This window comes from Primulina huaijiensis, chromosome 2 (genome assembly GCF_012295235.1).
Source record: "Primulina huaijiensis isolate GDHJ02 chromosome 2, ASM1229523v2, whole genome shotgun sequence".
Taxonomy (NCBI): Eukaryota; Viridiplantae; Streptophyta; class Magnoliopsida; order Lamiales; family Gesneriaceae; genus Primulina; species Primulina huaijiensis.
In genome coordinates, this window is record NC_133307.1 from 1,348,391 (window position 1) to 1,366,695 (window position 18,305).

Sequence of the window (18,305 nt, forward strand, 5' to 3'; positions counted from 1 at the left end):
TAGTTACATTTCAATATTTACCCAATATTTATTTTGTCATTCTATTTTTCTCTCCGGAATGTGGCGATTGGCATTGAAGTTTTTTTGATATAACATGGATCATGTCGAAAAAAGACTAAAAAATTACAAAGATATTGATTATTAGCGATTGGCATTGAAGTTTTTTTAATATAAGATGGATCATGTCGAAAAAAAACTAAAAAATTACAAAGATATCGATTATTAGCTATTGGCATTGAAGTTTTTTTTAATATAAGATGGATCATGTCGAAAAAAAACTAAAAAATTACAAAGATATCGATTATTGGTCCTACCAGTAGATAATCAAAATCGCTATCATATTAAATCACATGACCATTTTTGTTATTTTTTTATTTTATGAGAACGTATCTCAAATCAATTTATGGAAACGAATCTCTGATCATACCCAACTCATGAAAAACTAATATTTTTTATGTCAAAAATAATATTTTTTTACGATGAATATAGATAAAATCGACCAGTCTCACGAATATAAATTTATGAAACCATCTCACAAAACACATATTCAAAAAATTTGGAAAACTTTTCAATTTAGAGATAACCAATCCACAGGTTTTGGTTTGGTTTGACTAGATTTGCCTATAAACTTGGTTCAAATTATATTCGCAAAGATACCAAAACTTGAATTGGTGGTTCAAATTACATAATTCATTTTGTTTAGATTTATAAAACATATAAGAATCAAAATCATCAAATTGTGATTTTTTACAATACCAAAACCAAGCCACCATACATTCGTTAAATAACTTCATGGAATCATATGAGCTTTGCTCACCAATGGTACACAATTATATAATTACTACTAGTGCTCATGACAATCTTTTAAGTCATCTAAAAAGCATTTTGAGTTCCTCAATTCGGGCTGATCGGACTTCGTCGTCTGTTAAAGCTCCGGCGATCATCCGCTGCTTCCTTGCTTGCACTTGTTGAAGCCTTTCTTCCACAGTATCCTGGAAAATTTTGATAAATAGAAATAACTCAACTTGAGAAATCATTAATATATTTAAACTTAACTAAATATTCACAAACTTTGCAAAAGAATAGTTTTAAACAAAATTTGATTTGATCTCTAGTTTTACTTTAAAATTGAGCTTACAAAATGGAATTTCACCTTGATAATGAATCTTCTAACACGAACAGTCCTCTTTTGACCAATTCTATGGATTCTCATAACTGCTTGCTCTTCTACTGCAGGATTCCACCATGGATCCTGCACCAAAAACACATTAAAATCCATTCATTAAGCAAGAAAAAAGAATGGGAAATTTCAAGATTTATCACAAGGAAGAAGAAACTGTATTGTACTATATCGTACCATTAGAAAAACATTGGAAGCTGCTGTCAAATTCAAGCCCACCCCACCTGCTTTAAGGGACATTAGCAATACCTAGAACAAAGAACATGGTTGAATGTCATCATCCATGAGTGTAGAAAGTCTGATTTACTCTTCAGCATTGTGATGCTCACCATTTTTTCCTCAGTTTCCGCGAACTCATGCAAGACTCTCTCCCTCTGTTTCTGCACGAGCTTTCCATCAAACCTCAAGAATCCAATCCTCCTCTCCTTGAGTGGGATCTCCAAAAGATCCAAAAATGAAGTCCACTGGCTAAAAACTATGCTTTTCTCTCCAGAACCTGAACGGAAGATTTGCTCTAAGCAGTCCAAAAGTTTGGTGACTTTGGATGATTCTTTCCAGTTCTTGTTGACATCAATTCTGAAATGGCTGCTGGATGGACATGTAATAAGGTCGGTTTTCTTGAGCATTTGCCTGCAAATGGGGCAGAGTCCAGCAACCTGTGTTCGCCAGCTCGATATAAGGCATTCCCGGCACATTCTATGCGCACATGGTGTTAACACAGGGTCATCCGCTGATTCTAGGCAAATGGGGCACTCTGCATTTTCACCGTTTTGAAGGTCCCTGACTACTTCCTCAACGTATGCTCGAGAAGGGGCTTGATGAGTGCCTGAGTCTGGATTTGTCTGGAGGAATCTTCTTGCTAGTTTGTTCAAGTCTGCATATTCTTGTGTATCACCACGGCTGTGGATGATTCATGTGAACATTGTTATGTGGGACATAATAAATGTAAAGCCTAAATTTTTGCTTTAGTTGAATTAGAAGTTTTTGAAGATGTCATTGTTCTGACCTCATTACAAGAAATGGGTGGTTGCAACATTGCCTCAGTCTAAGTAATAGCTCGAGAATATTCGCGAAGTTATGAAGAACTTTGCCTTGAGCCACAAATTGATCAAATTGAACCTGTTTGTTTGGCAAATTATGGTCAAATTTTAAATTATGTCATTCAAGATGATCTTGCAAATTCCAAAAAAAAAAAAAAGCAAAGAGAAAAACTTACTTTAGATTTCTTGAAGAGGGCTTCATAAAAATCACGCTCAGCTTCTGATTGTTCACATTCAATCACTTTGACATCGGTTGGTGGGAGAACAAGAATCGGCCTATATCACGAGCACAGCATCCAAATGGTAATAAATAATCAAATTTCTCAACGACAAAATTAGAGATATAAAAACAAGAAAATAGACCTTAGGTAATATGTTGTTACCTTCCGTCTTTATCCTTTGACTCCTTTGTTCTTCTCAGCATCAGTGGCCTCAAAATGGCCTTAATCAATTTCATACCTCTTGGATCACCATTATCATATGGCCTCTGAACCAGTTTGTTCCACCTGTCAAGAATAAAAAATGAATAGTAAAGACTTTTGCCAAAAAATTTAAAAAGTTTTATGCCGAGGTGCACTAGCACAAAGCAGTTGTTGGCCATAAATGTAATCCATATGCAACTTTATATAGCATTTGCTACAGAGTTCGTACCATGCCCAGTTGCACCATGGCTCTACGTGCAAGAAGCACAGTAGGCTGTACAAATCGTCCAATTTATTCTGCATAGGTAATGGTAAATCATCAACTATCAAATAATAATAATGTGCAAGGTTTTTGGACAAAAACTCGTTTAGAAGGGGATTTTGAGGCTAACAGAGTTGGACAACTAGAGCAAGTCTGCTAGATTCTTTAGTCATGAAAAATTGAGAGGTTTTTTTTATTGATAGTTGAGCGAAAAAATATGCATCTAAATATTGAAGAAAAATAAGATGATAGCTACAGAGTAGAGATAGTTTTAGAAGATTCATCGAGCTGACATTTATAAAAGCAATAACAAGCATTTTTTATGAGTGACACACCTGAAGAGGAGTGCCAGTAAGGCACCAACGACAATACGAGGACAATGCAAAAGCAGCCTGAGCAGCCAGAGTTTTTGATGATTTGATGATGTGAGCTTCATCTAACACTACTCTATGCCATTCAACTCTATGAAATATGCTGTTATCTGAGTCCTATAACATATATAAACAATAGAGATAAGTACTTAAAAGGGAGGTTTATTCAAGAAAATTATATTGGAGATAATGTTTTTCACAACACTAAACCAAAGAAGAAAAAGAAAGCGTTACTTTTTTATATGCTTCGGTTAAGACACCATATGTAGTCAATACCACATCAAGATCTGCAATCACCCTTGGGTTATCTGTCCTTCCCCCACCGTAGTGAACAAAGATTGATATACTATCTAGCGCTGAATGGGTTTCAAGTTCATCCTGAGTTACACAAGAAAATATCAAGGATATTCATATTCATATTCATATACTTATTCAACTTTAAGTGAGAAGACAGTACATTTAACTAAAGGCAAACTGGCATACAAAATAATCAAGCTTTTTGGAGGCTGACCTTCCATTGGCCTAGTAAAGCCATCGGACAAATAATGAGGGTGCCGCCTTTTATTTTCTTAAAAGACTCAGCAATAGAGTCCCTTTTCTTGTTCTTAGTATATTCAGTCTCTGCTACTTCTTCCAGAATAACTTGTTGATCCTCCGGGCTACCCCTGCCATTTCTTGAATGTATCAATGCAATTGTCATCACAGTCTTCCCAAGTCCCATTGCATCTGCGAGAATCTGCATTTATTTCCATCCACGTAAAATAAGAACAAAATCTTTCCCTTCGTTGAACAATTATAAAAACTCAAATTATATTTAGATAGGAAAAGTAGAAACAAATAAGAAAAATAAAGCTTCCAAAAATTGATGGTTGACGTACTTCCATGATAAAAAATGCAACCTATTCTAGACTATAAAACTCTCGATGCCAAAGTAAGTAAATTTCAATGTTCTATAGGTGTAACTGACGTACTCCTCCTCTTGCCATCTGGCTGGCAGTTGGATATTTTGTGCTTGCTTCCCCGGAGAAAATATTCACATAAATTGCTGGAGCTCTCCTGTCAAAAACTAAATTCAATTACTATGAAATTGGAATATGATCATGCAGTATATAACTTGTGCTCCATTCCACAAACTCACAACATGTGTGTATGGTACATACTCGTCACACATGCGATATGCTGCCCAACATGGATGAAGACTCCTTGCTGCTTCTTCTACACTTTCTCCCTTCTCCAACTCAAACATCCAGTAAAGTGCCTGCTTCTGGTACGCCCTTAATTTACAAGTAAGAGTCTCTGGAGGCTCCATTTCCTATGAAGTTAAAAGAGTACTCGGTGAGAGGAAATGGTAAAATCACATTTTATAGTCTCGTTTCCAGCGAGCAAAAATAGGTAAAAGGCTATTTCTGTTATGGACTTCACCTCTAAGTTATACATGTCCACAGCACCAACCAGCTTATTTAAGGATGATTCTGAAATAACTTGCTCATCTTTGCTTTGCTGCTGGATTTGTTGGCAGCCATTTCTTCTCTTCGCTCCGGGAATAAAAGGGGCATTTTCATTATAATCAACCTGAAAGTTTTATTTACGGACATAAATAAGATTTCCGTGTTCCACCTTGCATGAGAAATACAATTATGTTTCCTTTAAAAAAAAATACAAGCAAAGAATCAAGCTATATTTTAAAGAATTTTGCTACTCTAAAATCAAAGATTAGATGATTAAAGTACACATACATCTAAGTTTAGGGAGCGCTTTCGAGAGTCAAGTTCTTCTGGTGTAAATTCAGCCTGTTGAGAATTTGCATAAAAGAAGTATGGAAGTCAAAATAGAAAATAAAAATTGCTGTGACATCAACAAGATGTGCAAATTATTTGGAGGCAGCTGTTACCTTTTGAAAAGGATTCACTTTCAGAAGCTTAAACAATGTCAAAAGAGGATAAGTTGTGGCGTTGTGTGACGGCTCAAGCTTCCAAGACGATAAATCAGCCGCAGTGAAAACCGAATGGTGAATATAGAAACTACAGATCAACCAATGAGACCACACACATAAGTATCTTTAAAGGAAGAACCATACAGGGGGCAAACTACGTGGATGAAAAGCACAAACGTAGGTTTGCATTAGACTTTTTACCTCACATACAACATAATCTCTTGCATCAACACAAGACTTACTGGTGCGGCAACGCATCGACCAAGAACTTTCACCTTCGAGGAATTAACTAGAGGAACAAGGCATTTTGCCCATTCCATCGGAAGCCGTCCAATCTGAATACCAAAAAATTACCATTCACTCATGGAAAAAGCTTCAAGGAAGAAGAGTCAGTGGTGCACCCATGATTTCTAACAAGATAAGGGCTTAAGACGAGCGAGGGCAGTGATTCAACAATGTTGAGAGGCAAAACTTGCAAATATAAAGTTCTACACAGATGCATAAAAATTTATATTTTTTTGGCGTATGCCCCTAGTAAGAACCCAGTTTCAACTAAAAAGATATAAGTGAGAGTACAGGAAAAACATAGATTAAGCAAAAAAGAACGATCAACATAAAAAAATATTCAAAACCATTATTCCAACATTATTTGATTAATCTTGTTCCCCAATATATGTCATGATTCCTAACAAGGAAATTTAAATCTGTTAAGTTCATCAACTTGAAGTAAAATTGAACAAAATTTATGCATCAGATAGGTAATATTAACAGATATAATACCTCTCCAGATCTTTTTGTTGAGAATCGTACTATACTTGAAGCTGCATTACAAGCCTTAGCACTAACAAAGGGTGAATTGCACCTATTCCCTTTAACTGCACTAGGGAAAGCAAAATGTACAATCTCATTATTCTCCAATTTCCTTCCTTTAGTTGTGGAAAGCCCGTTAATGACCGTCCTCCCAACCATCAACCAATCTGGCTCCTCAACAAAATCCCCATCTTCGACCAATACAGTACTCAGCCTCATTTCTCGACTCCTTTCCGTTTTAGTCTTCGAATAATCGCTACCGGCTCGGATTTTTTTATATTCATCATCAGATAATTTTCTTGCACTCAATGGCTGTGCATTGATGACCTCTTTCATTTCATCTTTTACAAAGATTATACTTTTACTCTCACTCTCTATATAAGGCTCCTCTTTCACAACCTTGTTTCCGGCTCCAGGTCCACGAAAATTTAGCCGTTCTTCGGAATTCAAATCACTTTGCTCCTCTTTGAGCAAAGTTGCACAATTTACATCGCTGCCTATCTCCGGTTTTCCCTTATCCATCCCTTCTAAACAGCCATTTCCACGCAACTTAGCCAACTGCGCTTCGAAACTAAATCGACTGCTTGCCACCAATGCCAGACACTTTTCGTCACCCGAAAAATCCTTCCCCTTTGAATAACCATCTCCTTCCCCAAAACCCACATCACATTCTTCTTTCGCTTTCAAGATTTCCTTGCTTTCACCGTTTTCTACACTCAAAAACTCGCCTTGGGTGGCATCTGCTTCAGTAGATTCCTGCTTAACTAATCCCAACCCATTAGAAAAATCAGAATCAGAATCTCCTACCTCCTCCCCACATTTATTTTGCGAAGGTATGTGAAAACTGGATATTCTTGCCCCACCGGTTGATGTGGTGGTTTTGTGCACCGCCGAAAATCTTGAAGGCGAATCAAGAATGTAGTTGATAGCTGCATCTGAGTTGTTGTTGCATTCAAATATAGCTTTGACGATGGCGGGCTCGGGTATTTCAGTCCCGACAACTGATTTCACCATCTTGATTATTCTCTGCATTTCTTCATGCTGCATGGCCACGGTATCCATAGCTCCTCCGATCAAAGTAGTAAAATGCAAAATTTTTTCCCTGATCTCGGCTGGATTTTGTGGAGACCCGGAAGGATTTGGGAATGATTTGAGGAAAAGATTGAGTTTTTAGAACGGAGTGAAAATTAATTTTGGCTCCAAGGATTTTGATATTGATGAAGATTCGCGGTTTACTTGGAACTTTGGGAGGGAACTGAGGGTAAAAAAAATTTATTTAGTGCCTAAATTTTTACGTGAGTTTTTTTAATTAATTAACTAATAAAAATAAATTTACCAAAATTAAAATATTTTTTTTAAAGAAAACGATTGTAATAAAATCAAAACCCCGGACCCCTTTAGATTTATTATAAAATTTAATTTTTTTTATGAAAATATATTATCAAATATTTATTATTTAAAAGTTAAATTTTGTTAAAAAATAAAATAAATGATACACTTTTTCTTTTTATACAATAACTCAATAAACATTCGCAATAATCATAATTTTTTCTCACTTTAAAATAAATTATAAATATGTTTCATTTGATGGGCAAATGCACAAATTAATAGGGAACTTCCTCAGCAACATAACAAAAAGATCTTTTGGTTATCACATATCAAACTAGCAAATCCACATGATAAATAAACGAGAAAACCCATGAATACAACAATAGTCTACCCAAAAAAACCCATTGCTGGAAGGAAACAGGATGCAGATCAAGAGAAAACGACACACGAACTCAAACAAGAACACGGAAAAGATATGACCCTACGAGAAAAAAACCATAAAAACAATCAACAATAGCAGGTTAATAGGCCTCAGCATCTGGAGTCTCGAGTATTGCCTGTTCGGCTTCTTGAACCTCTTTCTCAGTCTTCCTACCTTTCTTACACTTGTAATAGACACTCATGAATGTACCGATAGCTGCGTACTTCCTCCTGCAATGCTCGTAAAGATCAGCATCAAACATTCTCCAGAAATTCTTCTCGCTGAGCTCAGATACAGCATATTGTGGCTGGAATCCATGGTTTTCAATCAGCCAGTCTTCCATTTTACGAACTGCCTCAGCTCCATCGAATTGCTCACCTCTTAGGACAGGTCCAGGAGCGTAGTAGACTCCAACATCAGTATACATCTGCGCATAATGTGTGTCGCCTTGCCTCTGATGTAACTCAAATCCAGGTTCTGGATACACCATAGTTTTAACAGGGAGTTTGTACAGTCTGTGTGGACAGAGCCAGAGAGGATACAACTGACCAACTGAAGTGTTAGTACACTAAGAAGTCGAAACTTACTTGTGATAATGTGATGCAAAAAAATGGCTACAACAAACGCCCTTATCTACCCTCCTGTACAACTAATTTAAAGAAAATTTGGGACACAAGCAATAATTTTTAATGCTCCGCTTTTTCTTTTGGGGATGGGAGGTGTGCATTTTTCGATTGAATGGTACATGATTAATTCTATTTGCAACTCATATCAAGAAAATAAATATTGCTTATGTATCATAATAGCATAGAAAAGAGTAACATACCTCCATCTCGCGATGTACCCACTCCAAAGCGTCTCCAACCTTATATAGGGGAACAAGCATATCTTGGATGACATGCATTTCATGGTAATAGGTCCTAATAGCTTCTCCTTGAGTAGCCTTCAGAAGAGAAACCTTGGGTGGCATCAACCAACCAAGCAGATATCTAAACCAACACTGATCAGCGAATGGGAGGATGAGTTTCCCCTCCCAGTATAAGCACCTTGTGTGCCTGTGGTAATACTCTCTTGTAGGGATATACTCCACAAACTCTCCCTTCTTCAATGCCGTCTCAGCATGCTGGTAAAACCATGGTTTGAACCACCAACCAACACTGTTGATTTTATTGCCCTTCTTCTTCGCTTCTTCTTTGGAAGCATATATCCCCGTCATGCACACAGCTTCTGTAGGAGAGTAAATCATGGTCTCGACGAAGTCAGGAACCTTGTCAGGGCTGTCTTGGTCCCCATCGCCTGGTGCAAAGGAATCCATATAAGCTTGTGCAAGCTCCTTCAGATTACCAACTACAGGCTTGTATGTTAGCTTCATGTACTCTTTGATAGGTATAAGCTTAATTTCAGCAGCAACAAGGAGGCCGAGTGTCCCCTGAGACCAGGGAATAGCATAGAAAAGATCAGAGTATTCATTGTCCCTCGTAGCTCTAACCAACCTCCCATCAGCCAAAACAATTTCATAAGCCACAACAGTGTCCGAGAATAGGCCATAAAGATGGGAGCTTCCTTCTATTCCATATCCATTGATCAGACCACCAACAGTCAGATCATCAAGCTCAGCAACAACAGCGAGAGAAAGATTCATTGGGACAGTAACCCGAGAAATCTGACCCATGTTAACCAAAGGCTCCACTCTTGCAACCATTCTTTCCTTGTCAACGTCAAGAACGTTTCTGAAACAAGAAAGGTCGACCTCAAAGTGTCGAGCACGCTTATAGTCCACGTTACGCATTCCAACAGCAATCCAAGGTTTCCGGGCTGTGCAGACAAGACCGTCTTTTTGTGGGTTCCTCTCCTTGAGGCGTTTCACAACTTTCTTGACATTTTCATCGTGCTCCTGCTGACGCTTCTTGAAGGATTTGCATTCTGACCTCACATCCCCAAGATATGTGAGGAAGTATAAAGTGAAGGAGATGGGAAGAACAACGAAGATGACAATTATCCATCGGAATTTGACAAAGTAGTCCACCCAAACCTTCTTTCTCTTGGGGCGCAATGGGGCCTCGAGATCCGACATCACGAAAAATAAAGAGGTCTACACCAAAAAATAGAAACAAATACTGATGTGAGAAACGGGACCAAACATCACATCCCCAATTATCCATTCTCTAAGGCTCATAACGAAAAATAAACCACCGAGCAGACTACCAAAAAACTCGAAAGGAATCATCAAAATGCATGTAACAACAAAAGCAGATAGCATAAGTCAAGAAAAATAAAAGCGAAAGATCGGGAGAAGCACAAACTTTCCATGTCACTTAAACATGGTTCCATGATAAGGATCCCCTAACAAGAACAAAAGCATGCATACAAGTTACATAAATTTTCAAACACCTAGCAGAATTTTCAGCTATCACACTCGGTAAGAACTACATTCTCAAACTGAACACAGAGAAACACACAAACCTCGACGGTATTTCAACCGAAACACAAACAACCAGATCTAAAACACAAACTGTAATCATATAAAGCAAAAAAAAACTTCAACAAATCAATTCAACACGACCAGATCTGCAAAATGGAGGTAAAATCAAATCTTGCATTGGACATTCAAAGGATTGAAAGCCGAAAATCACCCACAAACTTTAATAAACGTCAAAAAAAATAAAACCCATTACAGAAACTATTCGCACAAGTTAAATCTTTACATCATTGCGGCAAAAAATTTATACAGAATCAAGAAATTTTGTGAAAAAAGGAAGAGCAAGAGAAGGAGTACCTGTGGTAGTGAGTGGACTGTACAGTTACTGATGAACAAATTCTAGCTCCTTTGCGAAAAGAGAGCCCAATTTATTATTTAAAAATAGTAATAATATAACTAATAAAAATAATAAATAAAGAAATTGTTTAAATGGATAACCACGAAAAACTAAAAAAGTAAATTTTTAAATGGATAATTACAAGAAATTTGATAAATCCCAATAGAATCCCTATGTATTTATGTATTATACTATTGAGAACACAATAGATTCTACCAAAATTGAAATTGAAATTTCTTGTATAATTTATATTTATTTACAGATCATATATTAATCATTCGGTGAAAATTCTAATTAATGTGTTTACGTCATAATAAGTTCAAGATTCAATTATAATAAATATTTATCAGTATTCAGTTGAAAAAAAAAGATATTATTAAACATTTATATGATAAAAACAGAGTTCAAAGCTTTTCCAAATTATTTTACAAAACAAAGTAAATAAAATACAATTCAAAAGTTGGATTTATTGTCACGCACCTAGGGGTGAACATTCGGTCGGTTTGGTTATCGACCGAACCGAATTAGCCATAACCGAACCGAACCGAACCGAAATATCTAGCCATAACCGACCGAATTAATTTTCATAACCAATTAAAACCGAACCGAATTAAAATCGGTTAACCGATTAGTTTAAAAAAATGTGATTTAACTTTAATTATATATGTAATTTTTCTTGAACACTACATTCTACACAAATAGAGAATAAAGAAGTGAGAACGAGAAATTATGTTAGAGAAGTGAGAACCATACCATAGATTAGATTTAAGGTTGATTTTAAAATTAAAAATTAAAAAATATATAAAAATTGATAAATAAAAAAAATTTATTAAATAATCTTATTTATTATATCGGTCAATTCGGTTAACCGATTTCAAATTTTTGAAAATGTAACCGAACCGATATAACCGATTTTTTTTAATTTGAAAACCGAATTTCGAAATAAACGAACCGAATTTCCGAATTGGCTCGGTTCGGTCGGTTAATTCTGTTTAACCGAAATCATGCTCACCCCTACACACACCTATTCATATTTCAGAATTAGGTACACGAGCAAATCGAACTAAACCAAATAACAGCGACTATGTTCGAAACTCGAAAGCTATTTTTCGCTTGAGATAGAAATCACGAGCAAAATCGAGTTTAAGTTAAATGTTGTACATTAAATTTTGGTTACGTTAATTTAAAAACAAAATAAATGCAAAATGATTAATAAAAATAAAATAATTTAAAATATAATTCATGTGTATATGATAATTAATAAATAAATAAAATTGATATTTTATTTAAAAAAAAGGAAGTTGGTGAAAAATCTCCAATCAAAACATTTTTTGGGCTCACTCCCTATCCACAAAATTGTGGTACTATGTCATACAAATTGTGGTACACTTCATTTGAAAATGTGGTACTAAAAAAGTACCCAGAGACTGAACACAAAAAAAAAACGACGGCTGGAGACTGAAGACCGATTTTTCATTTAAATACTCGACCGAATTTGACAAGAGAGAGAGCGACATTTAAGGAAAACGGAGGAGTGGATGGGGTAGATCTATATTTGAAAATTCCTCGGGGGCGGGGTTGGTTGGTCAGATTAGATTCTCGCAATCTTTGCCGTCCGATTAATACACGTGAGTTGATAGTGATCTTTGGACTGGGAATGACATAAGGTCCAAACCCATAAAGCCAAACCATATCACAAGGCCCAAATCTTCGCCTATTCACAAGTTTGGGAGATGTAATGGTTACTTGCCCATTAAAGTTCGTGAGGTCGGGTCAACTTATCTCATATTAAAATTTCACCAAATATGTTCGTGTATCGGAATAGGAAAGAAAAATCATTTAGAATCTATTGTAATTGAACGTGGGTGAGGGCGACCATAGGAACATCCTTGTTTGACACGAGTAATGAGTGGTTCTCGATGAGAACTAGCAAAACATCCGAGGTCAGTTCGATGCGTCGGTTTGACTGAGGCCGACTTGGCTCCTCAAGGTATGGCTTATTTCCCCATCTCCTATTTGATATAATCTCGTAGGTTGATTGATTTGTCGGAATTGGGAGAGACTTAATTCCTGATCTAGCTAGGATGTTGAACTCATGAATTATTGGAATAACCACCTTCCAAATATCCGAAAATTATTTGTCTTTGTACATATAGGGGTGATCAAGATTTCGGTTAAACCGAATTAACCGACCGAACCGAGCCAATTCGGAAATTCGGTTCGGTTATTTCGGAAGTTCGGTTTTTCAATTAAAAAAATTCGGTTATATCGNGAACACAGAGAAACACACAAACCTCGACGGTATTTCAACCGAAACACAAACAACCAGATCTAAAACACAAACTGTAATCATATAAAGCAAAAAAAAACTTCAACAAATCAATTCAACACGACCAGATCTGCAAAATGGAGGTAAAATCAAATCTTGCATTGGACATTCAAAGGATTGAAAGCCGAAAATCACCCACAAACTTTAATAAACGTCAAAAAAAATAAAACCCATTACAGAAACTATTCGCACAAGTTAAATCTTTACATCATTGCGGCAAAAAATTTATACAGAATCAAGAAATTTTGTGAAAAAAGGAAGAGCAAGAGAAGGAGTACCTGTGGTAGTGAGTGGACTGTACAGTTACTGATGAACAAATTCTAGCTCCTTTGCGAAAAGAGAGCCCAATTTATTATTTAAAAATAGTAATAATATAACTAATAAAAATAATAAATAAAGAAATTGTTTAAATGGATAACCACGAAAAACTAAAAAAGTAAATTTTTAAATGGATAATTACAAGAAATTTGATAAATCCCAATAGAATCCCTATGTATTTATGTATTATACTATTGAGAACACAATAGATTCTACCAAAATTGAAATTGAAATTTCTTGTATAATTTATATTTATTTACAGATCATATATTAATCATTCGGTGAAAATTCTAATTAATGTGTTTACGTCATAATAAGTTCAAGATTCAATTATAATAAATATTTATCAGTATTCAGTTGAAAAAAAAAGATATTATTAAACATTTATATGATAAAAACAGAGTTCAAAGCTTTTCCAAATTATTTTACAAAACAAAGTAAATAAAATACAATTCAAAAGTTGGATTTATTGTCACGCACCTAGGGGTGAACATTCGGTCGGTTTGGTTATCGACCGAACCGAATTAGCCATAACCGAACCGAACCGAAATATCTAGCCATAACCGACCGAATTAATTTTCATAACCAATTAAAACCGAACCGAATTAAAATCGGTTAACCAATTAGTTTAAAAAAATGTGATTTAACTTTAATTATATATGTAATTTTTCTTGAACACTACATTCTACACAAATAGAGAATAAAGAAGTGAGAACGAGAAATTATGTTAGAGAAGTGAGAACCATACCATAGATTAGATTTAAGGTTGATTTTAAAATTAAAAATTAAAAAATATATAAAAATTGATAAATAAAAAAAATTTATTAAATAATCTTATTTATTATATCGGTCAATTTGGTTAACCGATTTCAAATTTTTGAAAATGTAACCGAACCGATATAACCGATTTTTTTTAATTTGAAAACCGAATTTCGAAATAAACGAACCGAATTTCCGAATTGGCTCGGTTCGGTCGGTTAATTCTGTTTAACCGAAATCATGCTCACCCCTACACACACCTATTCATATTTCAGAATTAGGTACACGAGCAAATCGAACTAAACCAAATAACAGCGACTATGTTCGAAACTCGAAAGCTATTTTTCGCTTGAGATAGAAATCACGAGCAAAATCGAGTTTAAGTTAAATGTTGTACATTAAATTTTGGTTACGTTAATTTAAAAACAAAATAAATGCAAAATGATTAATAAAAATAAAATAATTTAAAATATAATTCATGTGTATATGATAATTAATAAATAAATAAAATTGATATTTTATTTAAAAAAAAGGAAGTTGGTGAAAAATATTCAATCAAAACATTTCTTTGGGCTCACTCCTTACCCACAAAATTGTGGTACACTTCATGTGGAAATGTGGTACGAAAAAAGTATCCAGAGACTGAACACAACAAAAAACGACGGCTGGAGACTGAAGACCGATTTTTCATTTAAATACTCGACCGAATTTGACAAGAGAGAGAGCGACATTTAAGGAAAACGGAGGAGTGGATGGGGTAGATCTATATTTGAAAATTCCTCGGGGGCGGGGTTGGTTGGTCAGATTAGATTCTCGCAATCTTTGCCGTCCGATTAATACACGTGAGTTGATAGTGATCTTTGGACTGGGAATGACATAAGGTCCAAACCCATAAAGCCAAACCATATCACAAGGCCCAAATCTTCGCCTATTCACAAGTTTGGGAGATGTAATGGTTACTTGCCCATTAAAGTTCGTGAGGTCGGGTCAACTTATCTCATATTAAAATTTCACCAAATATGTTCGTGTATCGGAATAGGAAAGAAAAATCATTTAGAATCTATTGTAATTGAACGTGGGTGAGGGCGACCATAGGAACATCCTTGTTTGACACGAGTAATGAGTGGTTCTCGATGAGAACTAGCAAAACATCCGAGGTCAGTTCGATGCGTCGGTTTGACTGAGGCCGACTTGGCTCCTCAAGGTATGGCTTATTTCCCCATCTCCTATTTGATATAATCTCGTAGGTTGATTGATTTGTCGGAATTGGGAGAGACTTAATTCATGATCTAGCTAGGATGTTGAACTCATGAATTATTGGAATAACCACCTTCCAAATATCCGAAAATTATTTGTCTTTGTACATATAGGGGTGAGCAAGATTTCGGTTAAATCGAATTAACCGACCGAACCGAGCCAATTCGGAAATTCGGTTCGGTTATTTCGGAAGTTCGGTTTTTCAATTAAAAAAATTCGGTTATATCGGTTAATTCGGTTCGGTTACGGTTTTCAAATTTTTGAATTCGGTTAAATTCGGTTCGGTTATTTCGGAAGTTCGGTTTTTCAATTAAAAAAATTCGGTTATATCGATTAATTCGGTTCGGTTACGGTTTTCAAAATTTTTAAATCGGTTAACTAAATTAACCGATATAATAAATACTATTATTTAATAATTTTTTATTTTTTTAATCAATTTATATATATATATTTTATTTTTAATTTTAAATCAACCCTAATTCTAATTCTAATCAACACTTAATTTTAAAATCAACCCTATCAATTTTTATATATATTTTAAATTTTAATTTTATTTTTTTAATCCATATATAATTAAAGTTAAATCATAAATTTTTTTTAAAAAATCGGTTAATTCGGTCACAATCGGTTCGGTTTTCATCGGTTATGAAAATTAATTTGGTTGATTCGATTATGACTAAATATTTCGGTTCGGTTCGATTATTGCTAATTCGGTTCGGTCGGTAACCGAACCGACGGAATGCTCACCCCTATGTACATAGGACTTAGGAGGCTCATATCAAGTGAAAATGTAGACAATTCTTTGCATGCTAATTTCATTTCTCACCAATTAAAAATTTCGAATATTTAACTTAGAATCAGAAATTCTTATCCGTGATTTCAGGAGTTTTCAAGTAACTTGCCGACGAGATAGTCCGTTTGGTCATCGATAGCAGTCCCACCTTTCCACCAAAAAGAAATACCTATCCTATTTTTTATTGAGCATTTTGTAGTATGATGTGATTTTCCGTCGTGAAAGCAAATGAAAAAAAAACATGTACAAGCAAGAAAGTGTCCATACGTGGACTTTCACAACCCATCCATTTTTGTACACTTAGCGTGCATAAGACATATATTATATATATGTGTGAGCGCGTGTGTANGATATCAAAACTATATATATATACATAATTTTTTAAAAAATAATATATTATGAGATCATTTAAATACAAAAAAATTCTATTTATTATGTACCGTCTACATACCATATATATACTAAATTATTAAGTGTGAGACCCTTGGAGTAACTACCTTAGAGGACACTGAAATATTTAATTCCATAATTATCTTTTTTACCATACTAAAAACTTACTTAAGTCACTCCATATTTTACGTAGAAAAAAGTCTAAACAAAATTTCCCTTTTAAATCGAACAGCTCTTCTAAATTGAAAATACTTTCGTTTTAATTGTTTAGTATTATTTGATCAAGTTAAAAATAATAATAACAAATGCAACGTGTGTGCATATTTTACTAGTTATTATTAACATTGAGATATATAAATTAATTAATTTTGATGTTATAATCCGGCAAGATTTTTTAAATATCCTTTAATTCAACTATTATAACAATTATTTAAAATAATATTTCAATCATTTCTAGATTTAATTGGTTTGACTCCAAAGAAAACTATAAAATAATTTGATCATATTAATTAAGGAAAAATAAATATACAAAGAAAACTAAAAAATAATTTGATGATATTAAGGAAAAATAAAATACACTGGCACAATATTTTCTATATTATGACATAACTAGAAAACCAAACGTAGCTTTCGATAATGGCCACCAATCCCACCGAAGGCGAACCAAACTACGACCGATATCAAGAACTCAAAGCTTTCGACGAAACGGAAACCGGCGTCAAAGGTTTAGCCGACGGAGGCATCACCAAAATTCCAAGAATCTTCATCCAACCTCCGAGTTATAGTACAAACCCGACGAATCAAAACCTCATTTTCCCGCTGATAAATCTTGAATCCATCCACGAACATCCCATCAAGCGCAAGAACGTGATCGACGAAGTCCGAGCCGCATCGGAGACGTGGGGTTTCTTCCAGGTGATCAACCATGGGATCTGCGAAGGTATTTTGCAGGAAATGCTCGAAGGGGTGCGCAGATTTTACGAGCAGGACGACGAAGTGAAGAAGGAGTGGTACACGAGGGATTTGAGCAGAAGGGTTATTTACAACAGTAATTTTGATCTGTTCAGTGCTCCTTCTGCTAATTGGAGGGATACTGCTTACTGTCAAATGGCTCCCAATGCTCCCAAACCTGAGGAATTGCCGGAGGTTTGCAGGTAATTTTCTAATTTCTTGTCGATTATATTTAACGTGGGATAATTAATAAGGGAAACGAATTTTTTTTTTTGCCACAGATTGTTTAATTTTTTATTTTGATCCCTTAAATTTTTTGTTTGATTATTTTGTTCTAATTACTAAACGTAACATACTTCCCTTTTCTCCCCGTGATATGAATCTATGTGCGGTCTATTACCTTTATATGGTGGATTGGTACTGTAGCCTAAACCCAAGTTAGCCTGATGATGATGTCTTTAACTTTCTACGAAAACTAGGTTTTAGTTTGAATTCATTTCTGTCCTTTGATCAGGACACATTTAGACAACTAAAATCTTTAATAAAGGAAAGATAATTGTAAGGGTATCAATTCGAGTAGGTTTAGTCGGATTGTAAAATAGTATTATTTAAAAATTGATCAACCCGAACTCGATCCAACCCGAAAAAACTCAATCCGAACCCGAACCCGAATCCCCATTTTGAATTATTTTAATTTTTTTATTAAAATTAAAAAAAATAATATTTTAATTTAAACACATAATAACAAAATATCCCTCATATATATATAATTTAAATTTGAAAGTCTAATTGTACAAAAACAAAATATATTTACTAAATCATATAAACAATTGTTTAAAAAATAAAAAAATGTTCAAAATAAATATTAAATTATGAAAATTTATGATATAAATATACAATAAATATTTTTTCAGACATACAATA

General features: G+C 34.7%; 3 protein-coding genes across 3 annotated transcripts in view; 1 reads left to right on the forward strand and 2 right to left on the reverse strand.

Annotated features, from left to right (window-relative positions):
• Positions 1–692: 692 nt before the first annotated feature.
• LOC140963316 (DNA repair protein RAD5B) lies at positions 693–7,232 on the reverse strand. The gene is made up of 18 exons (XM_073422606.1): positions 5,989–7,232; positions 5,410–5,543; positions 5,167–5,296; positions 5,012–5,065; positions 4,698–4,847; positions 4,436–4,587; positions 4,247–4,331; positions 3,787–4,011; positions 3,510–3,653; positions 3,240–3,392; positions 2,872–2,939; positions 2,604–2,726; positions 2,397–2,496; positions 2,187–2,299; positions 1,510–2,080; positions 1,358–1,429; positions 1,154–1,252; positions 693–992 (listed from the first exon to the last, which is right to left on the reverse strand). Exons 1-18 carry the CDS (start codon positions 7,078–7,080, stop codon positions 870–872), a joined length of 3,588 nt encoding a protein of 1,195 aa, XP_073278707.1. The 5' UTR covers positions 7,081–7,232; the 3' UTR covers positions 693–869.
• A 390-nt stretch (positions 7,233–7,622) lies between these two features.
• On the reverse strand, positions 7,623–10,689 carry LOC140963324 (delta(24)-sterol reductase). The gene is made up of 3 exons (XM_073422613.1): positions 10,545–10,689; positions 8,595–9,860; positions 7,623–8,312 (listed from the first exon to the last, which is right to left on the reverse strand). Exons 2-3 carry the CDS (start codon positions 9,840–9,842, stop codon positions 7,869–7,871), a joined length of 1,692 nt encoding a protein of 563 aa, XP_073278714.1. The 5' UTR covers positions 9,843–9,860; positions 10,545–10,689; the 3' UTR covers positions 7,623–7,868.
• A 6,329-nt stretch (positions 10,690–17,018) lies between these two features.
• The window catches only part of LOC140963330 (1-aminocyclopropane-1-carboxylate oxidase homolog 3-like), a 5,767-nt gene continuing 4,480 nt past the window's right edge, over positions 17,019–18,305 (forward strand). Inside the window, exon 1 of the mRNA XM_073422620.1 lies at positions 17,019–17,584. Within this exon, the coding sequence (XP_073278721.1) occupies positions 17,067–17,584 (518 nt within the window). The 5' untranslated portion in view covers positions 17,019–17,066. The remainder of the gene's footprint in view (positions 17,585–18,305) is intronic.

Coding starts and splice junctions, on each gene's coding strand:
- LOC140963324 (XM_073422613.1), bottom strand. CDS start 9,842: ATGTCGGATCTCGAGGCCCCATTGCGCCCCAAGAGAAAGAAGGTTTGG. Junction 8,313..8,594: donor GGGTACATCGCGAGATGGAG/GTATGTTACTCT, acceptor TCAGTTGGTCAG/TTGTATCCTCTCTGGCTCTG.
- LOC140963316 (XM_073422606.1), bottom strand. CDS start 7,080: ATGGATACCGTGGCCATGCAGCATGAAGAAATGCAGAGAATAATCAAG. Junction 4,848..5,011: donor AGCGCTCCCTAAACTTAGAT/GTATGTGTACTT, acceptor TAAAACTTTCAG/GTTGATTATAATGAAAATGC. Junction 1,430..1,509: donor CGGAAACTGAGGAAAAAATG/GTGAGCATCACA, acceptor TCTTTGTTCTAG/GTATTGCTAATGTCCCTTAA.